The following is a 25,704-nucleotide window of genomic DNA, read 5'->3' as shown; positions in this document are numbered from 1 at the left end:
TTAAATCATTCAAGTTTTCTAACTGTATATAAAAAGTTAGAAGTAGAATAGTTGGAGCAGAAAGGAGGACAATGATTTATAAATAAATACACGTTTACAGGAGACAGCAAAAAATTGCAACCAAACTGGATATTGATAACTGATACTGAAAACATTCCCTTCAATACTGTAGTTAATGCAGTGCAATTTCCATTGATCTGTGTAATGTATCTAGGATTTGCTGTAATGTTAAGTAACAACATGAAAGCTTTACTTTATTGATCTTTTAAAGTTTTTTAATTTTAACATAGCATTATTAAATCCCAAATTTCAACTGATAGTCATGTTGCAAAGGGTTTTTGAGGGGGAGATGTTCATATTAATTTGGAGGATAAGCTGTACAGCATGAAGATCAACTTGAAAAAGTATGTGGTAAGAAGCTAGCTAAGCTGGTTAGAAGCTAAGCTTTCTCTCTAGAGAGAAAGAGAGAAAAAAAGTTACTTGCTTTTCATTAGCTCAAACCTTGGAGAAATTCAGAAGGACAACAAACTACAAATTGAATAAAAATACGTTTCACTTTTCAAATCCACCATTCATATGGCCTAAGATGGTACCTTTTTAAGGAGGCTTCCAAACCTGACCAAATCCCGCTAGCTTTTAACTTTATTTTTAGACTTTGAAAATGAATTACATTTTTTGGAAAATATTCTGTAAGTTTCTGAATAACTTAAAATGTTACCCAATTTTTTAAACCTTGCCATATCTATTATTCCTGTCTATATTTCTGCAAGTAGTTGCACTGAAATCATACTGAATTTAGACAAGTACATACAAGGATGCTAACAGAATTGTGGTCTGTACTTGGACCTGTTAATTGGCAGTCATCTTTTTGTTTGTTTTCGCTTGATTAAAAAAATCTGTCAGATACTTTTCCAAGCGATTGCGCTTTTTCTTTTTTTCGCAGGGCCTAACAGGGTATCCTGGGAAGATGGACAAGATAGCATGTTGTGTGTAGAGGGGCATATATGGAGAGGCTACTCCCACTGCAGTGTCACAGTGCTTTTCTCCTCTCCCTTGTACTCCTTTTCCCAGATGTTTTTTCAGTTCCAGCCTCTGAGTCCCTTGTGTGACACAGTACTAAGAAGTTAGCCCTACGACCAGGTGGCAACATACTGGGGAGGTCTGGGAGCAGGGTGGGAGGGGGATGAAGATCCAGAACTATCTGGGAAGGTGAGGAGTTGTTTCAAGTAAGGTCATGACTTTGGCTTATAATCATAAGTAAAAACTGCAAGTAGTTTACTGTTAATTTTAACATAGCATTATTAAATTCCAAATTTCAACTGATAGTCATGTTGCAAAGGGTTTTTTAGGGGGAGATGTTTACTGTTTTTTTCCCCCTTTTAATTACAATTGCAAACCAAAATTAATGTACTTAGCCTGGCCGAATTCAAGGTGTCTAGCACCTTGACAGCTGCAGCTGGACAGCTGCAAACCCTTTTTGCCCTGTTTCACACTTGGTGCGTTCACCCTCCTGGTCCTCCTTTGCTACTCCCTCTGCCCTGGGCAGGTTGAGCAGTCTCAAGGGGGGACCTGCGGGCTGGGTCCATCCGGGCTGGGAGCTCCCAGCAAGGGAGCACTCCTGCTAAATTCTGAATTCACAGGAATGAGCAAATGCTGTCTCATCAGACCAGGTACATCGCCTGCTCCTGGGCAAGCAGAAGCTCTCACTCTTGACTTTTCCTTGGGAGCTTAGGCATTACAAATACAGTTACTTGCTTGAAGTAGTAGAGGTGTGGTGTTTGATGCATAAAGTGTCCCATGTTGAACAGATATGTCCCATCCCTAATATGTGGCAGCTTAAGGGCTTGCAGGGTCAGGGAACAGCCTTGTTCCCTTCCTCACCTTCCCAAGTATCTTCTTCCCCTTATATTATTTACAAATATAATACCATATAAACAATCTTCAAACACATCATAGCTCAGGACTGCCCAGCACTTTGCTGGGAGGAAGGTTTGCCACCAGCCAAGGGAAGAGGTTTGGGAGTATAGCCAGTTTCCAGGCTTTTCCCTTTTTCCTTCCCTTTCTGCAGCTACTGCAGTGAAGGATGGCCTTGTGGCACTGTCTCTGCTCCTGGGCGGCAGATGCGGCAGGAGAAGCAGAAGAACCGTCCAGTTGAGCAGAGCAGAGGTAGGCTGGGCTAGGTTACCCGGCACAACCCAGGCCGTAACTCATTATTTGGCGCTGTGTGCTTTTAGAATACATACCTATTACCGTTTCAGCATCCTTATGTCTTGCGTCACTAGTGCATACTTACTTCCAGAGCCTTGATATATCTGTTCTTAAATTGGCAAAAACATTCTGAGTAGTATGGTAAGTTTGCATATTACATTCTACACATAAAAGGCTCTGCTTCAGTTAGCCTCCTTTTCACTTAAATGCCATTTGATATTAATTTAATTTTCAGCTGTCAAAATATCTTGCTTTAGTGAATTCAATGTGTAAAAACACTTTGTGTTTGGGAATTGCCCTTTAGGTACATATGTATCAACATTCACGTCTACACATGCAGCACTCCCTGGTTTAACATTGGAAAGTGTTCTTCATCCTTTTCTTTGGCTCTGGCTGCGTTTCTCTGACCTCAGAGCAGAAAGGAGTTTGATTCTGTTTTCAGGGAAGTTCGGTTTAGGATCAAACATTTTATACACTTTGATAAATCTGCTCAGCCACTTTTTAAAAAAAGTGCTGTCAAAAAGTGCATTATAGTTTTGCTCTTTCTTTTTGTTCTCTGTTCTTTGAATTTTCCTATTCTGAGTCTTGAAAATAACTTCACATTCGTTAGTAGTTTTGTCCTTTTCCATTTTCTCTCACTATGCTCATCTTGTTATTGTAGCCTAGACACAACTATTAAGAACTCAAATTCACACAGTACCTGAGCTCTTTTTTCTTTCATCTCCTTTGAGCTGCTTGATCTTTGTATTTAATTCTGAGGTCTAAAATGAGACCCTGGCACCATTTTTTTTCTCTACTTTGCTCAATTCTCCACAGTTCTGAGAGCAAAATGGTACTTATGTCAGATTACACGTACTACTTTTATTTGTAGTTACTTCAGTTAGAAAGGCTCACTGACAGCTTTTTGAGTGGGTTTTCTTTTTCTTTTTTCTTTTTTTGGTGGGGGAGGGGATTAAAGTCCTCTGCTGGCTGGTCTAACATGATGATTACCTCTTCCAACGTCTTTTTCCCTCTTCTGGTTTAATAGAGTTTTGAACTAACACAGTATTTCTGTTTACTTTCTTATTTGGGCATAATGCATTATGTTTATTCATGTTTATGAACAGGGTCTGGGAAAAAAAACAGGTAGATGATTTTGTTTTTACTCTGAAAGATTTATTGGACTGGCCATTTAATCATTAATAAATTCATTGTATTCTTTCAAAGTAGAGTTTTAAATGGAAGAAAATGTGGCAGGGAAGAATATACAGGATATTTACCTTATTTTTAGGTTTCTGAATGCTTTCTTCATTCTTCATGATGTCAGTCTAACTATCCTAACTTATCATGGCTTTTCATACAGCTTTATCAACATGTTATCCACACAGTGTAGCATGGTTAGATTACACATACAGCATGTGGGTCTAATCCTGCAGATGTTGTTACACTGCCCCTTGGCTGAGAACATAACATTATTTCAGTGTACTGTGCTGCTAGTAATACATTCACAACTCTAAAGAAGATCTGAGAAAAGTAGCAAACTACTTAGTCTGCTGGAGAGGATAACTAAGAAGATAGATTAAAAGAGTTAAATATGTGTGGCTTGACTAAACAAGAGTTCAGGGGAATGTAGAAACATTTTAGAAATTAGAGGAGTAATGGTACAAGAAAGAATTAGTTAAGATTGTACATGAAAGTATTAGGTAAAAGCAGTAACAGGAGATTAATTTTTTCTGTTTAACCCTCAGTTTAAAAGCCACCTTTCCTTTGCATGTGGAGGAAAAAACTCTTTAGAACATTTAAATGAAGCAAAAACACCCAAGAATCCTTTATGGGTGGGAACCGGAAGAAAGTAGCCCTTTACAACAGTTGGTTCTGTATTCTCAGTTTTTTGGGCGATAAATTTTGGGGACCTCCCAGTCCCACTGTAAGGAGTAGTTTGCATGGCTACTTCCTCTTCAGATGATTTATACTCCCTCCTCCTTTTTCCTGTGAACAGATCCTAGAGGACCCTTGTTATTATTAGCAATGTCCCTGTGCACTTGCCGCAAGGAGACAGGATGAGGTGTCAGGTGAAGCATATGTAATTCAAAATTCTGCCACGTTGCGACTTGTGCTGTCTGTGCAGGGAAGAAGAGTGTGACCCATGCTCTGCTCACGTCTCCTTGTACTCCTGTCCTAATAATCTGTATTACTAAATCAGTTGTCAGACGGATAATCTGGGTACTGTTATTTGGAGACTTAACCCCATTAAGAGCTACAAAAGGAGTAGGGAGGGGCGGATGAAGTTATGATTCCATGGAAATCTGTAGGACGTTTCTAGTCAATGTGATTGGAATTTGTCCCCAAGATAGCATGTAGTAGTTACCCTCTTTTTTTAAGTTGGCTCTTCTACTGCTTTTCATGATTTGAACCATTAGAAATTTTATTCTTTTTAAAAGTTCCATATTTTTAGATTGTTACTGAACAGCTCTTCACTAAAACTCTCTATTAGGTTTTGGTTAGCTCAAGAAAAAAAAATATTTAATTTACCATGTCTCCATTTAAACAGGCACTACTGTCCTTGAAATGTCAAATATAATATGACATGTCAATTATTGTATGTCAAGCACATGATGTATTTCAGCCCCTGTTGATTTAGATGGGATTTGATGTGTGTTTGATGTATTATAATGGTGCTTCTTCAGTTCAGTGGATGTCTTGAAAACAACATTGAATGGCACATAAATCACCTTTTGTGGGGATATTTGCCAGAATATGAGGTAGTGGCTTTACGTTCTATTAGTGTTTGGTCAATAATGGTTCTCTTGTTCCAGATTTGGAAGCTTGTTGTTTCTGGCAGGTTTGCCAGCAGTGCAGAAACAGAGCCTGATCGCAGACTTGTTTTACTCAAGGATTTTTTTTTTTTTTATCATACCTTTACAAAGAGAACACCTAATACTTTCTAAGAGATCTTTTAAAAATCACATACCACTATTTGGCTCATGTTTCATCTAGCGGTGTATATGTAATATGGAAGCATGAGTAAGGATTTCTTCCTAACCGTATTCACTAAAATATACACCTAACATAAGGATGAAATACTTTCTAAACATCTTTGCAAACAGTGAATAGCATTCACTGATTGCTAGCAGGGTCAGAAATGAAGAGAGATTTTGTTTTGATCTTTCATACTGCATACTTTTATAGTTTGTTCATTCTATTTAACATTAGCATTTACTGTTCTGCTTGAAAAACACTGGTGAGGTTGGAGCCCCCTTACTCCTGCATCCATACAAGCATATGATGAGATTCAGCCACTACCCAAAAAGGTGACAACCCTAGGCTGATAGAGATTGAGAGAGAGAGAGAAAGAGAAATGGTGATATACCCATATTTTTCAGTCAGGAACTGAAACATGACAGGATAAGGAACAGGACTAAGTTTACCCAGGAAAGCAGTTGCAGCAGTGTGGAGCCCCAAGCCATTTTATCCCCCTTTCCTGATCCTTCCTAGTGATTCAATGTAAAATGCCGACACATTGCATTAATGAGAAATTGTGCATTTAATTTAAATACACTTTCTAATGGTATTGTTGTGTAATATGGGTTCTGAAATAATGTGAGCCTTCATAATAGTGTTGTTCTTCAAAATGGGTTTAAAATCCAGTGCTTTTAGAAGGGAAGAGTTAGGCTGTGGCATTTCAGGAAAAAGCTCACCCAAGGCACATATGAAAACCACATCTTTGCTCTTTGATCTTTAGAGGCTGAAAGGAAAGCAGCCTGTCACAAAAATAGATTAATGCTGGGTCATTTTTTGTTGTTGCTCAAATTTTTGTCACAAAAATGAGACAGTGAAATTTAACATCCCAATGTTAAATACAGAGTAGGGCAGTGTATCACACCAGTTTGGCTGGCATTCTGTAATTTTACATACTGGTACTCTGGCTGCTTTGCCTTTCCCAAAAGAGGTTTGTCAGGTTCGTAGTATGAAAAGACATGAGTGATCTCCCAGTCAGGCCACAGGCCACTGAAAAGGTTAAAGATGTTCCCAAAATGACTGTAATTTACTGAGCACAAAACACAGTGAAATTTTGACATTTCACTTTTGTAGGGAAGATCATAAAAAGAGCAAGAAATAACTGAACAGTGAACCCAGCCTTTGAACACTAACTTTAATGAATATGTTGGCAGAAGCACTACAGCTTTGCTGTGTGCTTATTGCAGTGTGAGCAGTGGGTTGTGTAGTCCTGTTCACATGCTCCACATACCTCTATTATGGCAGGAGTGGTATTTATCATGCCACATGCTACTTATATATAATATTATAATTAGTTTTTTTACTAAAAAAAATTCTATAATATCAATATTCAATACTTTTTAACCTCCATTTGTGTAACAAGGTAGATAGAATTTAAGTGGCCAGATGTGAGACTTAAATGAGAAATAGATTTTGTGGCTGATGTTACAGCTAATACAAAATTCTTAGCTGATGGCTGTTCATCCAGGCAGATGAGGAAGAGGTGAATTTGAAAACTGGAATTTCCAATTCATATTTAGAGGTATAATTGAAGTGAACAGCTTCACTAAAGCAATATTCTTGAAAAAACAGACCTAAACATATAAAGCTGGGCTTTGTTATCTCCAACTTGCGATCTTGCATCAAACTCAACAGGATCACCAGGAAACCCGGATTTAACTCTCAAATTACAAGAGAAGAATGCTCCCTCTATAAACATGAAAATCTCTGTGCTTCTTAGTTTAGAGAAGGTGAACGATCTGTTCTCAGCATTGTGCTAAGTGCATTCAGAAATACTAAGTCCTCCCTGCTTTTCTCATCACTTTACTTTTCCATATTATTTTGGAAGTCATTCTTTTCCCTGATTTTGGTCAAAGAGGCTGGCAGTACAAGGGAGTGCAATTCCCTTTTCTGCAAAACAAAGCCGAAGTAATCAAGGTGGCTGGTGGCATGGGACGAGAGGCTGCAGCACAGGGTGGCGTTTTGGCAGCTGTGAGCACCATGCTGGTCCTTGCTGCACCTGGGGTCTAGGAGCAGTTCCTCCATGTCGCATCAGCTCGGTCTGTATGTGCCAGTCCTCCTCCCTCTATCCCATATGGGGCATGTGCAGAAATAAAAACAGCAGCATAACTGAAGAGTCCTTCTCTGTTTTTCCCACGCACACACACCCTGAAACATATCTTTTTCACCTGTGCCTGAACATCATAGGTGCCTTAAGCAACTCCCTACACCTCAGGAGCTTTCATCCGCCGTCAGCAGCGAGGGCTGCCAAATCTGCAGGAGTCTTTGTGGTGCGTGCGAGGTGCCGGGCCGAATTTCCAAGCTGCAGAGTGAAATGTGTAGCTTGTCTAATTCAGGCAGTCACTTTTGATGATCACGATTGTCTTTTCTGACCTTAAGCTGAATGCCTCTCCGATTCCTTCACCTGCATCACATTCCATTTATCACAGTTTCCGTAATATCAGTCTGCTTTGCTGGGAGTTGGTTTTTTTTTCTTTTCTGTACCTCTTCCAAATGAACAATTGTGACAGCAATATGCTTGGATAATTTTCCATTTTTACTGTATACTAAGGCCCCAAATGTTTTAAGAAATTATGGGTTTCTTTGATCTTTAAAGTTCTGCTATGTTCCGTCCCATTTAACAAAACAAAACAAAACAACATATGTGCAGGGTTGAGACTTGCTAGATTTTTAACAGACTGATTTCTGCAGTAAAAGCTTCAGTGTATGCTCTTTGGCTGCTCTTAATTACTATGTTGGCAGTATTAGTTGGTGCTTTACTTGGTGACTGATACTGTGTGTAAAATTAGTAAACAAGCAGAGATTGTAGTAGATTCAGGAGGGAAAATTATCCAGCAGTACATAGGGGGGATTTATTTTCAAGAAAAATACACTTAAAGAAATCCTAATGTGTTTTTCTACATGGCAGAATTCTGTGTAAAAAAAATCCTAAGAGTAGTTCTGCAGTCATTCATTTTATTGTGTTTTGCCAGTGTGTTTTGCAGTGAAATCTTCATAGCTACATCTTAGATGGAGGCAAATAATTCTGGTTATTGACAAAGGATTTAAGCTATCAAGCCAAACATCCTGTCAGTGAAGGTTTAGGAGATGGTGCTTTCAGTGAAGCAACAGAAATTCCAGAGACGAATGAACTGGTTCACAGGTCAGCAGAACCAGCTTTGGGAATAGGCTAATATATGTAGAAAACCTGTGGCATAGCCAGGAACCGCTGAATCCCAGACCGATCCTCTTGAGAACAAGTTTAAGACGCTTTGAAATTAAGAACAGTCTGTTCCAGGCACTCAGATTTGTTGGCCTACCTTTGGGACTTAAAAACTACACTTGGCAAAACACTAATGAGCATTCAGGGGCAACATGCATAAATTAGCAAGGTTAACAGCATGGTCCATTATTATCACGCATTATTCTGCACAGAAGTCTTTGATTCTCAGCATTGTAGGAGACTCAGCACAGAGGGATGCGCCCACTTCAGAGAGAGCAGCTAGACAGATAGGCTTCGTGTCTTTGTACGTTTGTCTTTGTAATGTGCTTTAAAGTGCGTGAAAATGAATGATAGTGATGGTGAGAAATAAATATGCCAAATAATAACATGGCCAGAGAAATATGCTTTAACACTAAATAGGACAAATAGCATCATGTGGATGAAAGAGGTCTGATATGCATTTCTAAGCCAGCATCTACAAGAAATCCAGCTGGTGAACAGGCTGTATTTCTGAATGTATGGGAACTGATTTCCTTCCTTACTCCCTGAGATACTTACAAATTAAAGGAAAAAGTGTGCTAATCTGGAAATGGGGGCTGTTTAACCTCCCCCCCCCCCCATGAAATAGTGTTCATTTAACTTCAATAGTATATCAAAGACTATGAATTCTCTCTCTCTCTTTCTCTCTCTCTCTCTCTCTCCCTCCCCCTAATAACTTTGGGCAACATTGTTTCTAAATATTTATCTAAATAGTTCTTGTGGGATAAAGCTAAATAAAATTTTCTTCCTAGAGCCTGTAAACATGTAGTTTTGCGTGTTGCTAGCTTTTAGGGAAGGGCTGGGTTGAATGTCTCTAAAATTACAAGGCTTGTTCAACTTTGTATATTTTTGTCTTTTTCTGAACAAAGCATTCAATGTCTGTTGGAAATAGCAGAATAATTTCCATCAAATAATTGAATAGTTGACGTCCCAAAGGGACACATACGCCCTTCAGCCAGTGGGAAAAAAGTTCTTATCAGGAAAACACATTGTGTTATATTTCAAAAAAATTGAAGAGGCAACTTCATTTCAGTCTTACCCAATTTAATTCCTGGCTTAAGAACTTTCTTATAAACTCACATAGAAAGTCATAGTTAATATAATGAACCAAGTCCTCAGTCAGATTTTGCCTTAGCAGGGCTGGAGCACGCGTAGGAGTAAATCTTGACCCTTCTCTTGACAGCAGGAAGGCACTGGGATTTTGTTCTTGCCATTTTTGAAGAATATTGCCATCCTAAAGGCTTTTACAGTTTTTCCCGATGAGAGTACAGCCACACTGAGGGCCAAATAGTTGTCCAAGTGGAGGAGCACGACAGCAAGCCCGTGCAGCCGCTACACTATCCAGCTATCATCAGTGAAGCCACTTGGCTAACAGCCTAATTGCCACTCTTGAAAAATCATTATGGCATGTTTATCATGAAGGGTAGAGACTTTGTACTCTTTGTTTGAGTGCAAATGAAGCAATTTCTAATGTGACTAAAAGATCTATTAAAGATGTACTTCCTTAGATTTCTTAGTACAAAATGTACCTTATGGCTGCATGCTGTCCACCTACAGAAGTAATTTTGTTCTTAATCAAATCTCACCCCTCCCTTGAGCACTTGACATAGTAAAAGCAGTGCTGTTTTGCTATGGAGGCTTTAAGGGAACCAGTTTGTACAAGCCACGTTCCTCCGGTTTCCTGATTGAGAGACTGTTTGTCTCATGAAAGACGATGGCAGTTTTGCCACTGACTTGCCTGAGGTCAGCATCCAAGCTGGGTATCTTTGGGACTGCTGAACTGATGTAGTGGTAAACAAGGAATTGGTGAAATTCACCTTTTTGGTATGTATGAGAAGCAGGTAACTGTGTTGTTGCTTAATTAGAAGTGGAAAGAGTCCGCCTACTCTCAGTTACTCTGAGTACGGACAGAGTATTCACTGGACTGAAATCAGGATGATTTCGGTGATGGAGGGAAGAAAAGGAAGTAGCTATTCACATCCTCTGACTAGTCTGTGCAGGAGTAGTAAATAGACATGGTAACTATTCCAGCCTGTGGACCGTAAGCATGGATTCCTCTTTCCCAGAAATTACATGGGCTGGTAATTTCTACAACTTCCAGGAATATCTCCTGTCCCAGTGTGCAGCTGAAGCCAGCAGGAATCTTTCAGATACTCACCAACAGAGTAAAACTGTGAATATATAAGTTCATATCAGTGTGACGCTGAGTGACAAAACCTGCCCGGTGATTCTTCAGAGTGGTGGTTCCCAAGGGAGAGGTGACCCAAGACTGGGGAAGAGGGGAAGGAATATAAAGGGCAGGTGAAGGAAGGAAGTGGCAGTCCCAAGGAAAGGGGGCTCAGGAGCTAGATCCAGGGAAGCCCAGAATATTGCTATTTTTTCAAGTCAGGCTATATTATTAATAGGTGTGGAAAACCACAGATGCAGGGATAGGTAGTGGGGTTTTTTGTGATGTGACAGTGTATTAAAACTGCAGTCATTGATTTGGACCCCAGTGTTCTTATTTTGCTATGCAAGCACAGAACAGTGGAAAAGGGTGCAGCAAGGGGCTTGTAATCTAAGTGAAGAGATACTTGATAGACATGCATCATTTAAAGCCAGATGCAATTTAGCATATTGAGTATAAACACTAGTTCCTTGTATAACATAAATCTATCAGGATTCCTCATTGTTTTCAATGAATACATTGTAACACTATCTGTATAGTCCCTGGGATTTAGTAACAATTTTGATTTATAGAATATTTTCTAATGTTGTGTTATAAAAACTTACTTTCAATAGGAGATGGAGCTCAGAGAGAGGGGAAAAAAAAACAGCTCAAACTTTATTCATTAGAAGAGAGTTTTAGAAAGAGAAACTATAATCACTGAAGCATGATTTTACGCTCAGAAAGTTTTTTGTCTCAAAATGAATTAAATCATTTAGTCCCTTTTTCTTATCCAGATCAAATAAATATGATAACTATTTTATCTCTGCAGTAGATTTATTCTTTGCAATATATATTCTCAGAGACAGTAGCACTGCAGAGGGCTGTGGAGCATATGAAATTGTTTTTGAGATGACATATTCTGTTGGGGTTGGCAGGTTATCTTTACATATATACACATAGATGCACTATGTAGTAGTTATCAAAATCTGTTTGATGACACAGAATATGACAGATGACCACCCGTAATTGCATTATACATTGGTATCCCCAGGGTAATCAAGTATTTAACATATTGATAATAAGCCTTCTGAACAGGACGAAAAGGTCACTTATATGAGCTCCAGTCCCAGTGGATGCAATGTCTTGATTTAATGTCACTAACCTGGCAAGACATTACATGACAGTTTTGTCAGCTAAGGATACACAAGAGAGAATTTGTAATCACCAGTGAGGTGATCAGTCCCACATTTGTTAGTCTAACCAACGAGAGGAAGAGGTTCATACTGAAGTGAACGCACAGGCAAGAACTGAGTAGGTCACCATTGTATAGACGCTGGGCCTGACCATTGTGCTGCACAGATGTAAGAAGTCAGATTGAAAACATGTGCTGAAGATAAAGTGCAGTGAGCAGGATACAGCATGAGCGACTCCTACACTAAGCAGTGTGGCATCTACACTGTTTCTCCAAGTAGCCAGAACAAAGGTGAGAGAAGTGAACCTGTACATGCTCATCTAATTTCCATGCTAGAATGCTCTTTCTTTTTTTTTTTTATTTTCTGTGCTGAGAATAACACTATCACTGTAGCTTGTTTGTGTATGTGTTGCCAGAAAAATATGAAGGAGAAGTATGAATGGAAAAGGAATATGAAAGGTAAAAACCAGGACCTCACGCTCTCAAAGTTGAGTTTAAGGTGCTGAGTTATCCAGTTATCTGTTCTGTGTAGAAAGGAACAAAAAGGAAAGAACAAGCTCAGCACTGATACAGGCTCCCTATATAACGGATGTTAGGACTGCTAGTGCATAAGCATGCCTGTGAATGAACCCGGCTTTCCCGCCAGCTCTGAAAGGAAGAGACAGTATAGATGTTCTTTCTCTTCCAGACCAGGTTCAGCACTCAGACGTGAACTAGCATAGGTTAAACATGATTGGCATACGGTATTTCAGGAACTATTCCTGTTTTCAGGAAGGCATACAATACTTTGTCTTCAGATCTAAAGAACAGACCTTTGCACATGCACTTTATTGCACATGCAAGTTCACCGTGATGATATTTTCCTACTTCTTGAGATTTCCTTATTTTCATGGATTTCTACTTCAACTCAGAAGAACATTTTGTCTAAAGCAAAGTAAGTTAATTAAAAAGAAAGAAATTCAAGCTTGCTTTAGTTCATGGTCACTCTGTTATCTTTCATTATAATATGTAGGTACGTGAATTTGTAAATATAAACATTTATGTAGGAACTGTTTAGAAAAAATGAGTGTTGATTAGAAACTGTCTTTAGAAAGAATGAATCACAATGACTGTGGTTAAGTGCTAGAACACTCTGCCCAGAGAGATGCAGTTTTTCTGTCTGAAGATTTTCAGGACAAGATCTAGCTCTGAAGTTAATGCTGTTTTGAGCAGCAGATTGGACTAGGTGACCTTAACAGGTGCCTTCAAACCTGAGTTCTTCTATATTCTGTATTTTCTGTTATTCTGTATTCCGCAGCAATGTGGCATGTTACAAAAGGTGGTGTGCGTGTGAGTTTGATCTGACCTTCAGTATTCAGAGCAATCTTTGAACTCTGTTTAGCTGTTCTAAAGAGCTGGAATTCTAGATCGTGCTGCCATGCATTTGTATAAGTTGAATGCATTAGAAAAAAAGTGTTTAAAACAGATTTAAACAATTGTAGTCATTTATCATCTCAAAATCTTACCTGCTGTGACTCCATCTATCCAAACCAGGGAGGAGAGAGGGGGCAATGAAGAAGAGTTACGATTATGTTTAAAAGTACTGAAATATCTTGTCTATGTGTAAAATATTATAGCTTTACCAGCAAATATTTCTAAAACTTCTAGGGATAGAAACAAGCTCTGTTTGTCCTAATGTCAGTTAGGAGAAATGTGACATTCTTCTTCGTTATGCAGCAGCCCCAGCCCGGTAGTTCAGTAGAGTTGTCACTGTTCCAGGAGTAGCTAATGCCAGTTCTTGGTTATGGCCAAATGTAGCTTTGTGGGAATAAGTTTGTCTCTGCTTAATGACTGGCCCAGATTCTGGTTCTTGCAGTGAGATCTGTAGACAGTGCAAGTTGTCCTACTGGAGTGAACTTACTGTTTCCCAATACCAGCAATAAATGTTTAAATATTGTAGGCAATGCTTAAGTGCAGGATAGTTAACTGATATAATTCTGGTGCTCTTCTACACAATAAGCCTCTAGTGTAAAATTTTCTTAATTAATGATCAGTGTAAAATAGATGGAGGAGTTTTTTTTTATTTTAGTGGCATATCAGAGTTCATTATAGGCTTGAATTATAGGCTTTCTCTGTCCTGTGGGGCAGTGTGCTTTGCAGTCCTGATCCTACGGTGCTCAGATCTGGGGGACACACTGGAGTGTGCTGTAGATATTTTCTGGCCCAGCTTTCTTCCCTTGGAAACCAAGCAGAGTGAAACGGGGTGAAAGAGGAGAACGTGGTGTGTGCTCAGATCACACCCCGGCACGGGGCTGGGATACACCCAAAGGAGAACACAGTTTTGAGAGCTGGAAAGCACTCCCACGTCCTGCAGCATAAACATAGCTGAGGAGAATCATCAAGCAACCATCTTGTTCTCATGTCCCAGTTTAACACAGCTAGTAGCATAGATGATGGATGATTTTGATAAGACATGCCCAGTTCTGCTTGTTGATTGACATTGGTGCTTTTCCTAGCACCAAAAGCTCTTTCTCACTGCCAGGAGCTTGTTTTTCATTATAGTTGCACATTCAGTTCCACTACTGCCAGAAAGATGTTGTAATGCACTTTGTTATTACAATCCAAGCAACTTTAGTTGGTCTCGGTAGGAATAAATATTGTGGATAAAGTCATGGTCACAGATACGTGGGGTATTTTGTTTGGCCACCCAGAATAGGAATGTGAGAATACAAGAGTGGCTGTACGGAGCCAGACCGAAAGTGTCTCTTCCCCAATGCTCTGTATCCAGCAATGGCCTGAGCAGATACCTAGGAGAAAATACAAAAAGAACAAACTCACTGTGTTCCTGTTCCCATCTGCTCCTGTCCTAGTTTCCCACTATTTTCAGCTCAGAGGCTTTCTGAACCAAATGTATTCAAATCATTTCATATCTGTATATTGTTTACCCATGTAATTTTCCCATTTGTGTACTGTTTGTACATACAGCCAAATTTCTCCTTTCTTTCTTGACAAAATGTGTAATTTCCAGTGTAAAATCACCTTAAAGTATACTGATTGAAGTAACTACCGCTAATAAAATGAGTAGTGCATATTTTCCTTTTATGATCATCTTAAGTACTGCTTGATAGGTTTTAATGTCTAACATTCCTAAGGTGGATGTTTGCTGTTCGTGAAACATTAATTAGAATCTAAGAATTAGAGAGGAGAAAAAATTCATATGTATATCTGCATGCGCATCTGTTTTTCTGTGAAAAGGACACATTAGAAACTCTGTATTAAAAAGAAAAGACAAAAAGTAAATATTCAAAGGGACTACTTAACAGGAGATTACACCCAAACCTATTAAGCAAATTAAAGTAGCAAAGCTACTACTTTTTATATAGTATGATTTTGGCATCTCACTACTATAGTAGTAACTGAAATTTTTTAAATTGTAAGGAAAAATAATGTGCACCAGATTTTATCACAGTTTAATACGTATGTAATTTCTAAAGTTATTTTCACCACTATACTGAGTGGGAACATACGTTGTAAGAGCTATCAGAAAAGGAAATTATGTTATGTGAAAAACTACTAGGAGGGGGGAGTACTACTGTAAAAAAATGCGTCTGAGAGTGAGAAATCTGGAAATGCATTTCAGTTTCCCTTTCCTCAAAAGGACTCTTGAGTACCCATATTTTACCTGGTACATTTGAAACCTTAAAGTCTTAACAAAAAAAGGACACCTCATCTTTAGAGAGGTTAGCTCCATGAATGAGCTGTCTGCTGCAGTGCGTGTATTCACTTTACTCATAAATGTACCAGAGGCATCAAACAAATGTGTTAGGACCACTTTTTCTCTACTTCTGACTGTCTTTGATGAAGAGCAGCTCTGTGAGTCTCTGCGTAGTCTTCACTGACTCACTTCAGCTGAAGGAAGACAGAAAACTATCATGGGTGAAAGTGTCCTGCTTGACTGCTTGATTGATACGCTCCGAGGGTGCAATTCCGCCACTGGATCCAAAGGCCAAGATTTTCAAAATTAATGCAGAAAATTCCACTCTGAAGCCCGTAGTTACCCACTTAAGAGCTCCGATTTCTATAAATGCTAAGCAGCCCAGGATCCCTTTGAATTATGAGTGTATGCTAGAGATCCAAGGATTTTCTTCAACTGCTCATTACAATACTGAAAGTAGGCATATTTTGTCTGAATTTTCTGCTTTTATTTCGTTTGCTTGCATTCTTAGTGAATGTTCCTGAAAGGCTGGCCGGAAGGTATGCACATCTCATAAATTAATGATTGACATTGCTAAATCTATATACTATTTATCTATTTAAATATTATATAGTTAAATCTTTTTTTCCATTTTTGAAAAAGAAAAACTGTAAATATCTGTTTTTCCAAAATATTCATGAGAGTGAGATATTAATGTCTGCCTATTGGTTTTATCCTCTATCACCAAAGCACATTATCACCTTCTAAGAATTTAACAGTTATAATCTCTCCCAATTTTTTTTTTATCTTTATTTTTGTGTTTATCTTTGTGTATGTGATTTCTACATACACAAGAATCACAAGAAAAGACTTTGTTGAGGAGAGGAAGGTGGATTTTCCTGTTGTTCCTTGCGTGGATTTATGTTCGCAATTTTCTCAGTACAAATTCTGATTTTCCACTTAAGTTATGACAGTCAAAATATAACAGCTAGTTGCCACTGAAAAGGCTGATGATGCTCCCCTCACCCATGGCCACAGGCTCCCATCCTCTCCCAGGTGTCGGTGCAGGTGCTCGCCTGACTCCGTTATTTCGGGAGTTAAACCAGCAAAAGAAGCAAGCTGTTCGCGTATTTTGTAGAATTGATTTTTTGTCATTGTAGGTCCCTGAGCTGGCTCGCTGCAGGATCAGACAAGTGCCAGAGCTGACATAAGAGAAAGCAACTGGAGCAGGACTGTCCTGTTATGTTAGCTTAACCGCGTTGTCAAATCACATCCCTCAGCAGCACTGAGCCTGAGCAAGAGAAGCACAGGAGGATGGTGGATTATGTTTTCCCTACCTTGCGGGGCATGTTATGGCCTGCTGAGCTGATCATCCAGACTGAACGGCTGCTACAACGTGCCAGCCCCAGTCTGGTTTTCCTTCTGATGGAAATGAGGGCAGAGGGGACAGAGCTGATAAGTGCCTGGGTCTCTCCCCAGAATGAAGTTAGCATCTGTTTCAGCCGACAACGACCCAGAAGCCTTCTTGGCTGCTACGGTTAGCCATAGCGAAGGGATGTCTCTTGTTTAGCTCCGGGGCCATCTGAGGAAGAAGGTGATACAGCCTCACAACTAGCCAGGAGGGCTGTATGGCAGGACGGGGGGGGTTGGGAGACGAGCTGGGCTGTATCTGTCAGCCCCAGAGTCAAGGTTCTTCCCATGGGGTTCATGGGGAGGGCTGGAGCTCATGCTGTCAGAAAGGCCAAGGAAAAGTAAAGGCTGCAGTCACGAGGACAGCTTTATTACATAAATGCAACACTTGGGTAGCATTTGTATTCCTGTAGCAAGGACCTGAAGACAGCAGGGTGACAGCTTGCTGTGCGTCACTTGCTCTGCAGCGGCCGTATCGGCGAGCTCTTGCCTTGCTTGCCGGGAATTGGGAAACACCAGGAAGGTAATACTTCAGTGGGAAAAGAGGAGTACTGTGATTTGCCACAGTGTGAGAGTACATGAGCAGGCTGTTTCTGTGGAGCAGCTGGTGTGCAGTAGCTTGTCACTGTGTGGCGAGCTGGGTGTCAAAGCACTGAATATGGTTCAAGGCTTTAATCAAGCCACCGCACTCAGTGGGCAGCTCTGCTCTGTGCATCGCTCGGGAAACATGGCATCGCTACAGAAGGACCAACAGCATCGCTGCAGAAGGACCCACAACGTGTTTTTAACAGACCGTCTCTGCATGGGTTAAGGGCAGGGGCCTTTCAGAGTCTGTAGAAAAGAATGGAAGCAAAACCCAGGAAGTCATAGGCAGCATTAGTAGAAAGGAAAAATAATTTTGCATTGCCTGGCTTGTTCGAATCCCTGTTGTGTGCAGAGCAGGTCATGTTCTGGAGAACTTGAAGGCCATCTACTGGTGAAGGCTAACTCTTTTTTTTCAATTTGCAGACTTTTTTGTATCAGAGAAAAGCACTTAGCCAAGTGTGAGTTGCAGAGATGTATGTGTTCAGTTTTAGCTGGAAGTATCACCAGTGACATTTTGTAGATCACCCTAAATGCTCACAGCCAGACAATGTTTGATTTCATTCATTTCACCCTACGAGCAATTGTGACTATGGGCGTTGCTAGTGCTTAGTGGAGAAGACAGGCAGTCTCCTAGGGTTTACATTAGTGTAGTAGTTTCTACAGTAGTATAGAACACTGTTTCTATAAATAATTAAATACAAATAAAAAAAGCCAAGCTGGCAAGTCAGAACCAGACTTTCTTCTTTGTTAATTTTAATCTATCAAATTTGATGGCTCAATAGTAATTTGATACATCCTGTAATTTCCCTGGGATGTGGTGTATGGTGTCAGTCCTATAGCTAAACGCCACCTTGAGCCTTAAAGGCTGCCTGAGTTCCTGGGCCTGGAAAGGAGAACTGACAGCTCATCTGGGCAGCCTGACAGCTCCCGGCTGCTGATTTTCTTCCAGGTCTTCACTCTGGGCAGTCTGGAAAGGACACTTAAAATCAAGAGAGGCAAGCTGTTACAATATGGTTATAAATTTTTTTTTATTTCATTTTACATGATTTTAAAAGCACATTGTAAATAAAAAAAACTCTATAAAAATAAATACCTGTACCTATGAATACCCAGTAATTTCCATTCTTGAATACCAGGGCGTGTTTGTCAAGTGGGATACCATACATCAGTACTTTCTGGAGCTTTGTATTGAGCAGAGCCAACTTGCAGAACCCCTATGGTCTTTAAAAAGTACAAAACACCATTTAGACGCCTTTATTTTTTTGTCTCTCCATGTGGTCAGTGAGGTTGTTTTGCAGAAATTGCCCGAATAAATGGAGTGTGTCCCTTTGCTGCTACATGACTGAGGGAAAGAAGGGAGGCAAATGAACTGAATATTATTGTGAGAGGGACTTACCCCAGAAAGCTTAAAAATGCATCTTTATGCTGTTTTTACACCTTTTTGTGGTGTCTCCATTTAGAAAGTCACATGGCTTGTGCAAGGCGAAAACAGAGCTCGTATTCTCAGCTAGGATTTGGCTCTTTTTCTACCTGTAACATGTTTTCTCTAAGAATTGTGGGGTGCCTCTCCATCTCTGAAGTTACAGTGACAGAGGAAGATAATCTTGGAGGTGTGCTCTTAGCTGTTACATATATGTGTCTCCTTTGCTGGGTAGTATGTTATTTAGTCTACACTGCTGAAACGGAAAGTATGAGGCGACATCTGCTTTTTCTAGCCGATGGTAACCTTTCTCCTCAGGGCCCTGAACAAGTAATAACTGTGAAGCTTGCTATGGAAAATGGCAATGCATGGCTCTTTCTGCTGCTTATTGCGCTGTTTTCCTAGCTTGGAATAGGTGGGCCTAACGCTTCACCTTTTAGAAAGAGTGAGTAATCGAACAGCGAAACAGCAGCGTTGCTTCTGTGCCACCTTCGTGGCACCATTTTATTCCACCCTCTCCTGTATAAATACCAGGGTAAGTACAGAGCAGTTCATAGCAGTGAGATCACTCTCTTGTACATGACAAATAGCTTTTTAGGAGGCGCTGATTGTGTTCAAGGCTCTTTTTGCTCGGTACTGGAAGTTGCAGCAGCATTGTGAGCTTGATCCTCCTCCCCCCATTTAAACAAGTTGTACTATCCAGGATCTGAACGCCGTGTTACAAAATCGGCTTTTAAGACAGCTCATAAATCACATACAGCAAAAATGAAGCACAAATATTTATTTTTTAAGATAAAGATTTTCTGGTCTTGTCCACTGGCTTATGTACCTTCAGTGTTGAGCTTTAAGGTTTGATTTACATGTTTGCTTTTTATTTTAGGTGGTGGGATGTTTAAAAAAATCCGGAGTAGTGAGACTTATCTCAGTGAATCATCTAAACCAAGTCTTTTATTTGCCCTGAGATGCAGATGCTTAAACGCAATACCCAAGCCATTTCCGTGACAGCAAAACATGTCTGTATTCCTGCCACATAGTTAAGTGTTGATTGTCTTGCTCACTTGGAGACTACTTTTAGTTAGTTAATGTTGATATTACGTCCTTCTGTCCATTCTTTCCTCTGTTTCAGGGATTCCCTGCCTGCCCACTTACACACATCATATTCTAAGCAAAAATAATTAATCTGAAAAATTTCTTAGCCTGAAGATGAAGTATAAATGCATTTCAAGTGTTAAGAGAAAAAGAGGGCTGTCAGAAAGAGAGTACTCCAATATTCTTTTTTTTAATACTTAGGGTTTTTAAAATTAGGATTGTATTATGAAAATATTTAAACAAAAAGAGAAATGGACTACCATTAGGACTACCATAAATTTAAGGCTTAAAGATTTGTAATGTAGCAGACTGGAACATCAGCAAAGTCACATGCTAATGGTGTGAGAGCTTTTATGCAAAGTTCTAACCCAGTATAAACAGTCATCACCAAATTTCAGAAATCCCTAAAAATTAAGTTTATGCCAGAACAGCTATAGCTGTAACAACACTGGCTGTTGTAACGGAAGATTGAATATTAGTGTTGACATAGGAACTTCTCAGCCAATACGTCAACATCAATATTTCTTTCAAATGCCATTCTTAGTATTTTAGCCTCCCCAAAGGTTCATGCTTATTTCTTATTGCAAGCAGATTCAGATTTCTGTTGTATAATGTATTTTCATTTGACAGTAACAAATTATTTCAGGATCTGAAAAGTTGTATCTTAAGAACGTAAAAGAGCTGGCTGAGGAATCTCTAGGTCATTTACCTTGAGTGTCAATAAACCTGGGAATGTCATGGAAGTCCCAGAAAACTTGAGGAAGGCTAATGTTTTCTCAGTATTTAAAATAGCTGTAACAGGTAAACACAGAAAACATCATACTGATGTTTAACTATAGGTGAGCATGACTGCTGTGCAATATAACCATAATGGAGCTGATAAGGAGATCAATTAATAATGATTTATAGCCGAGTAATATAATTAATGGGAGTCAATGAGGGCTTTTAAAAAATGGATCCTGGCATACCAATTTGATAACATTTTATGACATGACAAGTTTATCTAACCAAGGCAAATGTATTGTTGTAGTAAACTTATTTAAAGCATTTGACATGGTATGCACTGTATTTGGACCTCGAACAATACAGCTTCAGCATTACAGTTTTAATTGGTTAAAATTGGGATAACTGGTAGGTCCTAGGACATTTCTATATGGAGTATCTTCAGAGAACATATGCATTTCCATAGGGATTGTTCCCTAGCTCTGTGCTATTAAGCTTTCTTATTAATCAGTGGCCTGGAAGGAAATAAAATTAAATAGTTTTCAGGTGATAGAGAGATTCAGATTGTTAAATAAGGAAGTGGAAAGATCACTGATGCAGGGTGATCTGGATATCTTAGTAATCTGTATGCAAGCAAATGCCGTGTTTGGTCAAATAGGGGCATCCACAGTCCAGATCTGGGTACTGGAAACATCTTTTAGTAAAAGGTTTCAAGTTTAAACTTATCAAAGAGAAATTATGGAGTCATGTACAAAGTTCTTCAGAAAAAAACAAGAGTTAGTGCACTTGAAGTTGGACACATGTAAAATAGAAATAAAGCTCAGATAAAGTGAGGCTTGTTCATTTTCAGAGCGGTATTCCAAGGATCATGGTGATTTCTCTGACAATAAACACTTTTAAATCAAAACCTGAATTATTTTATACTGCAAAATATACTATATTCAAATAGGAACTATTTCATCTGTGGTGTAGAAAAAGAAATATTTAAACAATCGCTAAGGTCCCTTCTGGCATAGTGATCTATTAGAACTGATTTGGGGGGAGGGCAAGATATATATCATGCTCTTGCTTCACTTTTTGCTCCTGTTCTGTTTTACAGTTCAATTTCACCATTCAGTATTGAGAGCACAAGACGTCAGAGAAGGTCTGAGTCTCCAGACTCCAGGAAGCGGCGCATCCATCGGTGTGACTTTGAGGGATGCAACAAAGTATACACGAAAAGTTCTCACCTGAAGGCTCACCGAAGGACACACACAGGTAAGACTGCTGGCACTGTTCTAGGGTTAAAACAAGTAGGTTCCTTTATGCCTAATTTAGGACATACTGAACTTGTCATCCATCTTACACAAAATGTCAAAGTTCTGTATATAACTGATGGAGATGTCTGTGGGTGCATCTGCATCAGCATTTTCAAGCAGATCAAGAGCATGCTTTTGAACTGAATTTCTCTGTCATCCCCACTTCCTATGCTTTGCTTCACAGCACAAGAGCAGTCTCAGAGAACACAAACTGGTCTCCTTTCAAATGAAACTAAGCAAGAAGGTGCCCTCTGGGGACATATCTAATGTGCTTCAACCACCAGTGGGTGGTCAGTGCATGGGACTGACCTGTGCTAGTCCAAAGAAAACCCCAAGAACAGCATATAGGGCGGGCATGGATCTTCGGCACCAACTATTTCACTCTACAGATCTACTCCTATTGAGCTATTACTTGCTGTTATAGACATGGCCTTTGAATGGTAGGTGCTACTAAATGCCTTCAGTTCAATTCAAGTCTAAACTTAGGAATGCAGGATTTCTTTCTGGAGGCCTTCAGAGCCACGTACTGCAAAGGGAACTCAATCAGTTTATGAGGACGAAGTACACTAGATCCCTGTAATGGAGGTGCAAGAGAGGTACCTACATTAGATGAGCTGGATCCCATTTAATGATGCTTCATACTTAACACTTACTTGATATTTGGTGTTCTCAATAACTTTATGGGCTGTCACTAGTCCATATGACAGGCATATGAGAGTAGCAGCAGCAGTGATGTGCAAATGTTGTATTTTATTGTGGATAAACTCAGGAACAGCTATTTGAAGTCATCAAGAACAAAAAAGGGGATAAATTGATGGCTAAAAAGGCAGTAGACTGAGCACTGTGTTTCAGTGCTGTTCCTTGCTCTGCTATTAAAATTAAATTTATTGATCTTTCCGCTTTTGTTGTACTTCAGCCTTTTGTAACTCCTTGGAGAAAAGATGATGTTTGTCCAGCATATAGCACAATGTTATTGTTTGTTGAGAAACTGCTGGTGCTTTCTGTGGTGTGACATACTTTGAAGAGTATGAGATATTATTTAAAAAATAAAATGATGGCCTATCTATTGCAAATGAGGCCATGTCTCCATCACACTTTCCAATATGTCTTTTGGTTGTTAGGACTTTTGTTGAGAGGAATACTGAACAAGGCTCCATCCTAATACCCCATACTAAACCAATTTCTGTAAGGTAAGAGTCCCTTCCTTAAACAGCCGAAATGTTCTGGTGATCTAGGAATTTAGTTAGGTTTTCCTCCAGGTCAGTTATTCTGGTTTCTTCACATCTTCGCAGTACTGTTTGTGCCTTCTTCTCTCTCTTAATTTATCATCTTGTCTTAAAGCCTTTTCCATTTTCCTTCCTTTTTTCCCTCTTCAACCTCATCTTTAGTCCCTACCCCTCCTATCTATTTTATATACCCTTACCTTCCCCCTGTTCTCCGCCATTCTTGTTTGCCTTCCTCTTTTATCCCAGTCTAACCCTTTTTCTTCTTCTTGTCCTACTTTCTAAATTGTTTCCTTATTCATTGCCTATATCACTCTTTGAGCATTTTATGGGTGTAGCAGATTAGAAGGCAGAGAGTCAAGCAGAGGTGTGAAACCAGTAGACTTCTGGAGTTGGACATGGCTTATACCACAGGGAAGTTAAGCTATTATAGCCTGTAAAACTGATGACCAGCCCAAGAGGATAAGAAAACACAGTGGAAGAAACTGGATTACAAACTGTATGTGGAAAAACGTCAGAAATGTCACAGCCATGTTAGCATAGAAATATAAAACACTATTATCTGCCATGAGATTTTAAGTTTAATCTTACCAGACACTGAGAATCACAGTTGTCATTGACTTTAATCAGTGACTTGTTGGGAGTCTCTAATTCACTAGTGATCTCCTGGCAGGCTAACTCTTGTGTGCAATGCATCCAGATCAGCATTAGATAGTCTGCACCTCTGAAGCTCCAGCTGTGCACTTAGGGTGCTCAAAACTAGGCACCAAGCGCTTAAAGTGGTGTCAGTAGTTGCAGCTTGTACAGCTGGAGCTCTTCAGCAGTGTTAAGGGAGTTTCTGTACCCCTGGTAATTGTACAGTTCATTTCCCCTAGCTTTGGTTCTCTGACAGTGAGGTGTCTAGGCTAAGCTATCTGTCTGGGATCTCTCCTAGTTCGGCAAGAGGGACTGGCACCTCTGGGGCATGTTATTCCATCTCCAGATTGATGAGGTGAATGAACTGGCATGTGAAGATGCTTCTCTTCCACTGCTGAATAAAGAGGAAGCCCAGATACCTACTTCTTAGCTGGGTGAAATGAATCCCCACTCTAAAAGCCTGCTGCCTAAAATATTTTGTAGTAATGTTGAACGTTGGTTTATTCCTTCAGGGGAAAAAGAAAACCTAACAGGAAAAATAGCACCAAATTAAAAACCTTCATAAAATGCTCATATGTTAACTGCTTTATATTGTCGTGGCTTCATGCCTGCTGCAATATAAGAAATTAAAAGTAGTCTTGAGAGAAGGTGAATGCTGAATTTAGCCAGGGGATCCAATGAGAAAGTCAGTACTGTGCTGTTAAAATGAAATGTGTTTTACAGAACACTTTTCAGGTCTTGGTAAATCATGTAGCACTGACCATAAATACACTCTATGTATTAATCTCATTTTACATTTTTTTTTATCTTAACCTTTACTTTTGCTTTGGGCAAAACAAGTTAATTATTCACGTATGACCCATAGTAATTAGTGTGCAGTTTTGGATAAGTATAAATGAATTATGACAGCTATGCACGCAAGGGTGAGCAAGTTTGAATAGGAAACTTTCTGAGAAAAGATCACAGAAACTCAGCATTGCATAATCTGGATTTTTTTTAAGCAGGCTGATCTTGCTAACAATTGTTTAGCTAAGCAGGATGTGTCTGAAAACTAGGTTTTTTTTTTCCATTTAATATATAAGCATAGCAAATAAAACATTCACAATCATTTTGATACAGGAAAAAAATAATAAGGCACTTTGACAGGACAAACAACGTTGTTGATTGGAAAGTATACTTCTTTTGAACTTAATTAAAAATGGAAATAAAATTTTACAGATGGTAGCAGTAGCATTTAACTCTCTTTGGGTGACCCCTATTTTTTTTTAAGTATGCCATCAGCCAGCTCCCAAATACTGCTCACTGGTGTCTTTAAAACTTAGTGTAAAGGTTTAGACATCGTCCACTGGGGGGCGTGCTTGAACTGCATATCGTTTCTGTAACTAGAAAAATAGTAAATGAAACCTCTAATAGAGCCTTCCATAAATCACAAGCACTTGCTATTGAATTTCTCTTTCTAGTATCATGTTTTTGTAGTTGTTTTGCCAAATTGTCAAATATAAATATCAGGAGGTATCGGGTGCAATGGAGAGCCTTCAGGGCTCACAGTCAATCTTGCAGCTCAGGTTTATCAGCTCTTTCCACAAGGAGAAACTGTGAGAAATTGGCTCGCCTGAGTAGTATTGAGTTAGTTTCGGCTTCAGGAGACATCAAGAAAATTACTAATGTGTGACTTTTCAAATGAGCAGTCTTTAAAAGTCAGAAAACAAAGAATCCTGAGTTTTATTCCTACTCTGTGTATGGCTGCGTTGCACCCTACATGCGTACATACGTATACTGTCCCGGGGAGGGTAATAGTTGAGAATTTTAATTCCTGTTCACTGAGAAGTGTGCACCCATGGGTCCCCGGTGTGACTGACA

The 25,704-nt window shown here is 39.5% G+C and overlaps 1 protein-coding gene across 5 annotated transcripts in view; it reads left to right on the top strand.

Moving 5' to 3' along the window:
- KLF12 (KLF transcription factor 12) overlaps nucleotides 1–25,704 on the top strand; it is a 264,581-nt gene that overhangs the window by 224,971 nt on the left and 13,906 nt on the right. For all 5 annotated transcript variants that reach the window (XM_067292737.1, XM_067292730.1, XM_067292754.1 and 2 more), the window contains one exon: nucleotides 21,787–21,944. In XM_067292737.1, coding sequence (XP_067148838.1) covers nucleotides 21,787–21,944 — 158 coding nt within the window. The remainder of the gene's footprint in view (nucleotides 1–21,786; nucleotides 21,945–25,704) is intronic.

Source organism: Apteryx mantelli, chromosome 1, assembly GCF_036417845.1.
Source record: "Apteryx mantelli isolate bAptMan1 chromosome 1, bAptMan1.hap1, whole genome shotgun sequence".
NCBI lineage: Eukaryota > Metazoa > Chordata > Aves > Apterygiformes > Apterygidae > Apteryx > Apteryx mantelli.
The sequence above is the reverse complement of the archived record's forward strand: the minus strand, read 5'-3'. Positions and strand labels throughout refer to the sequence as shown.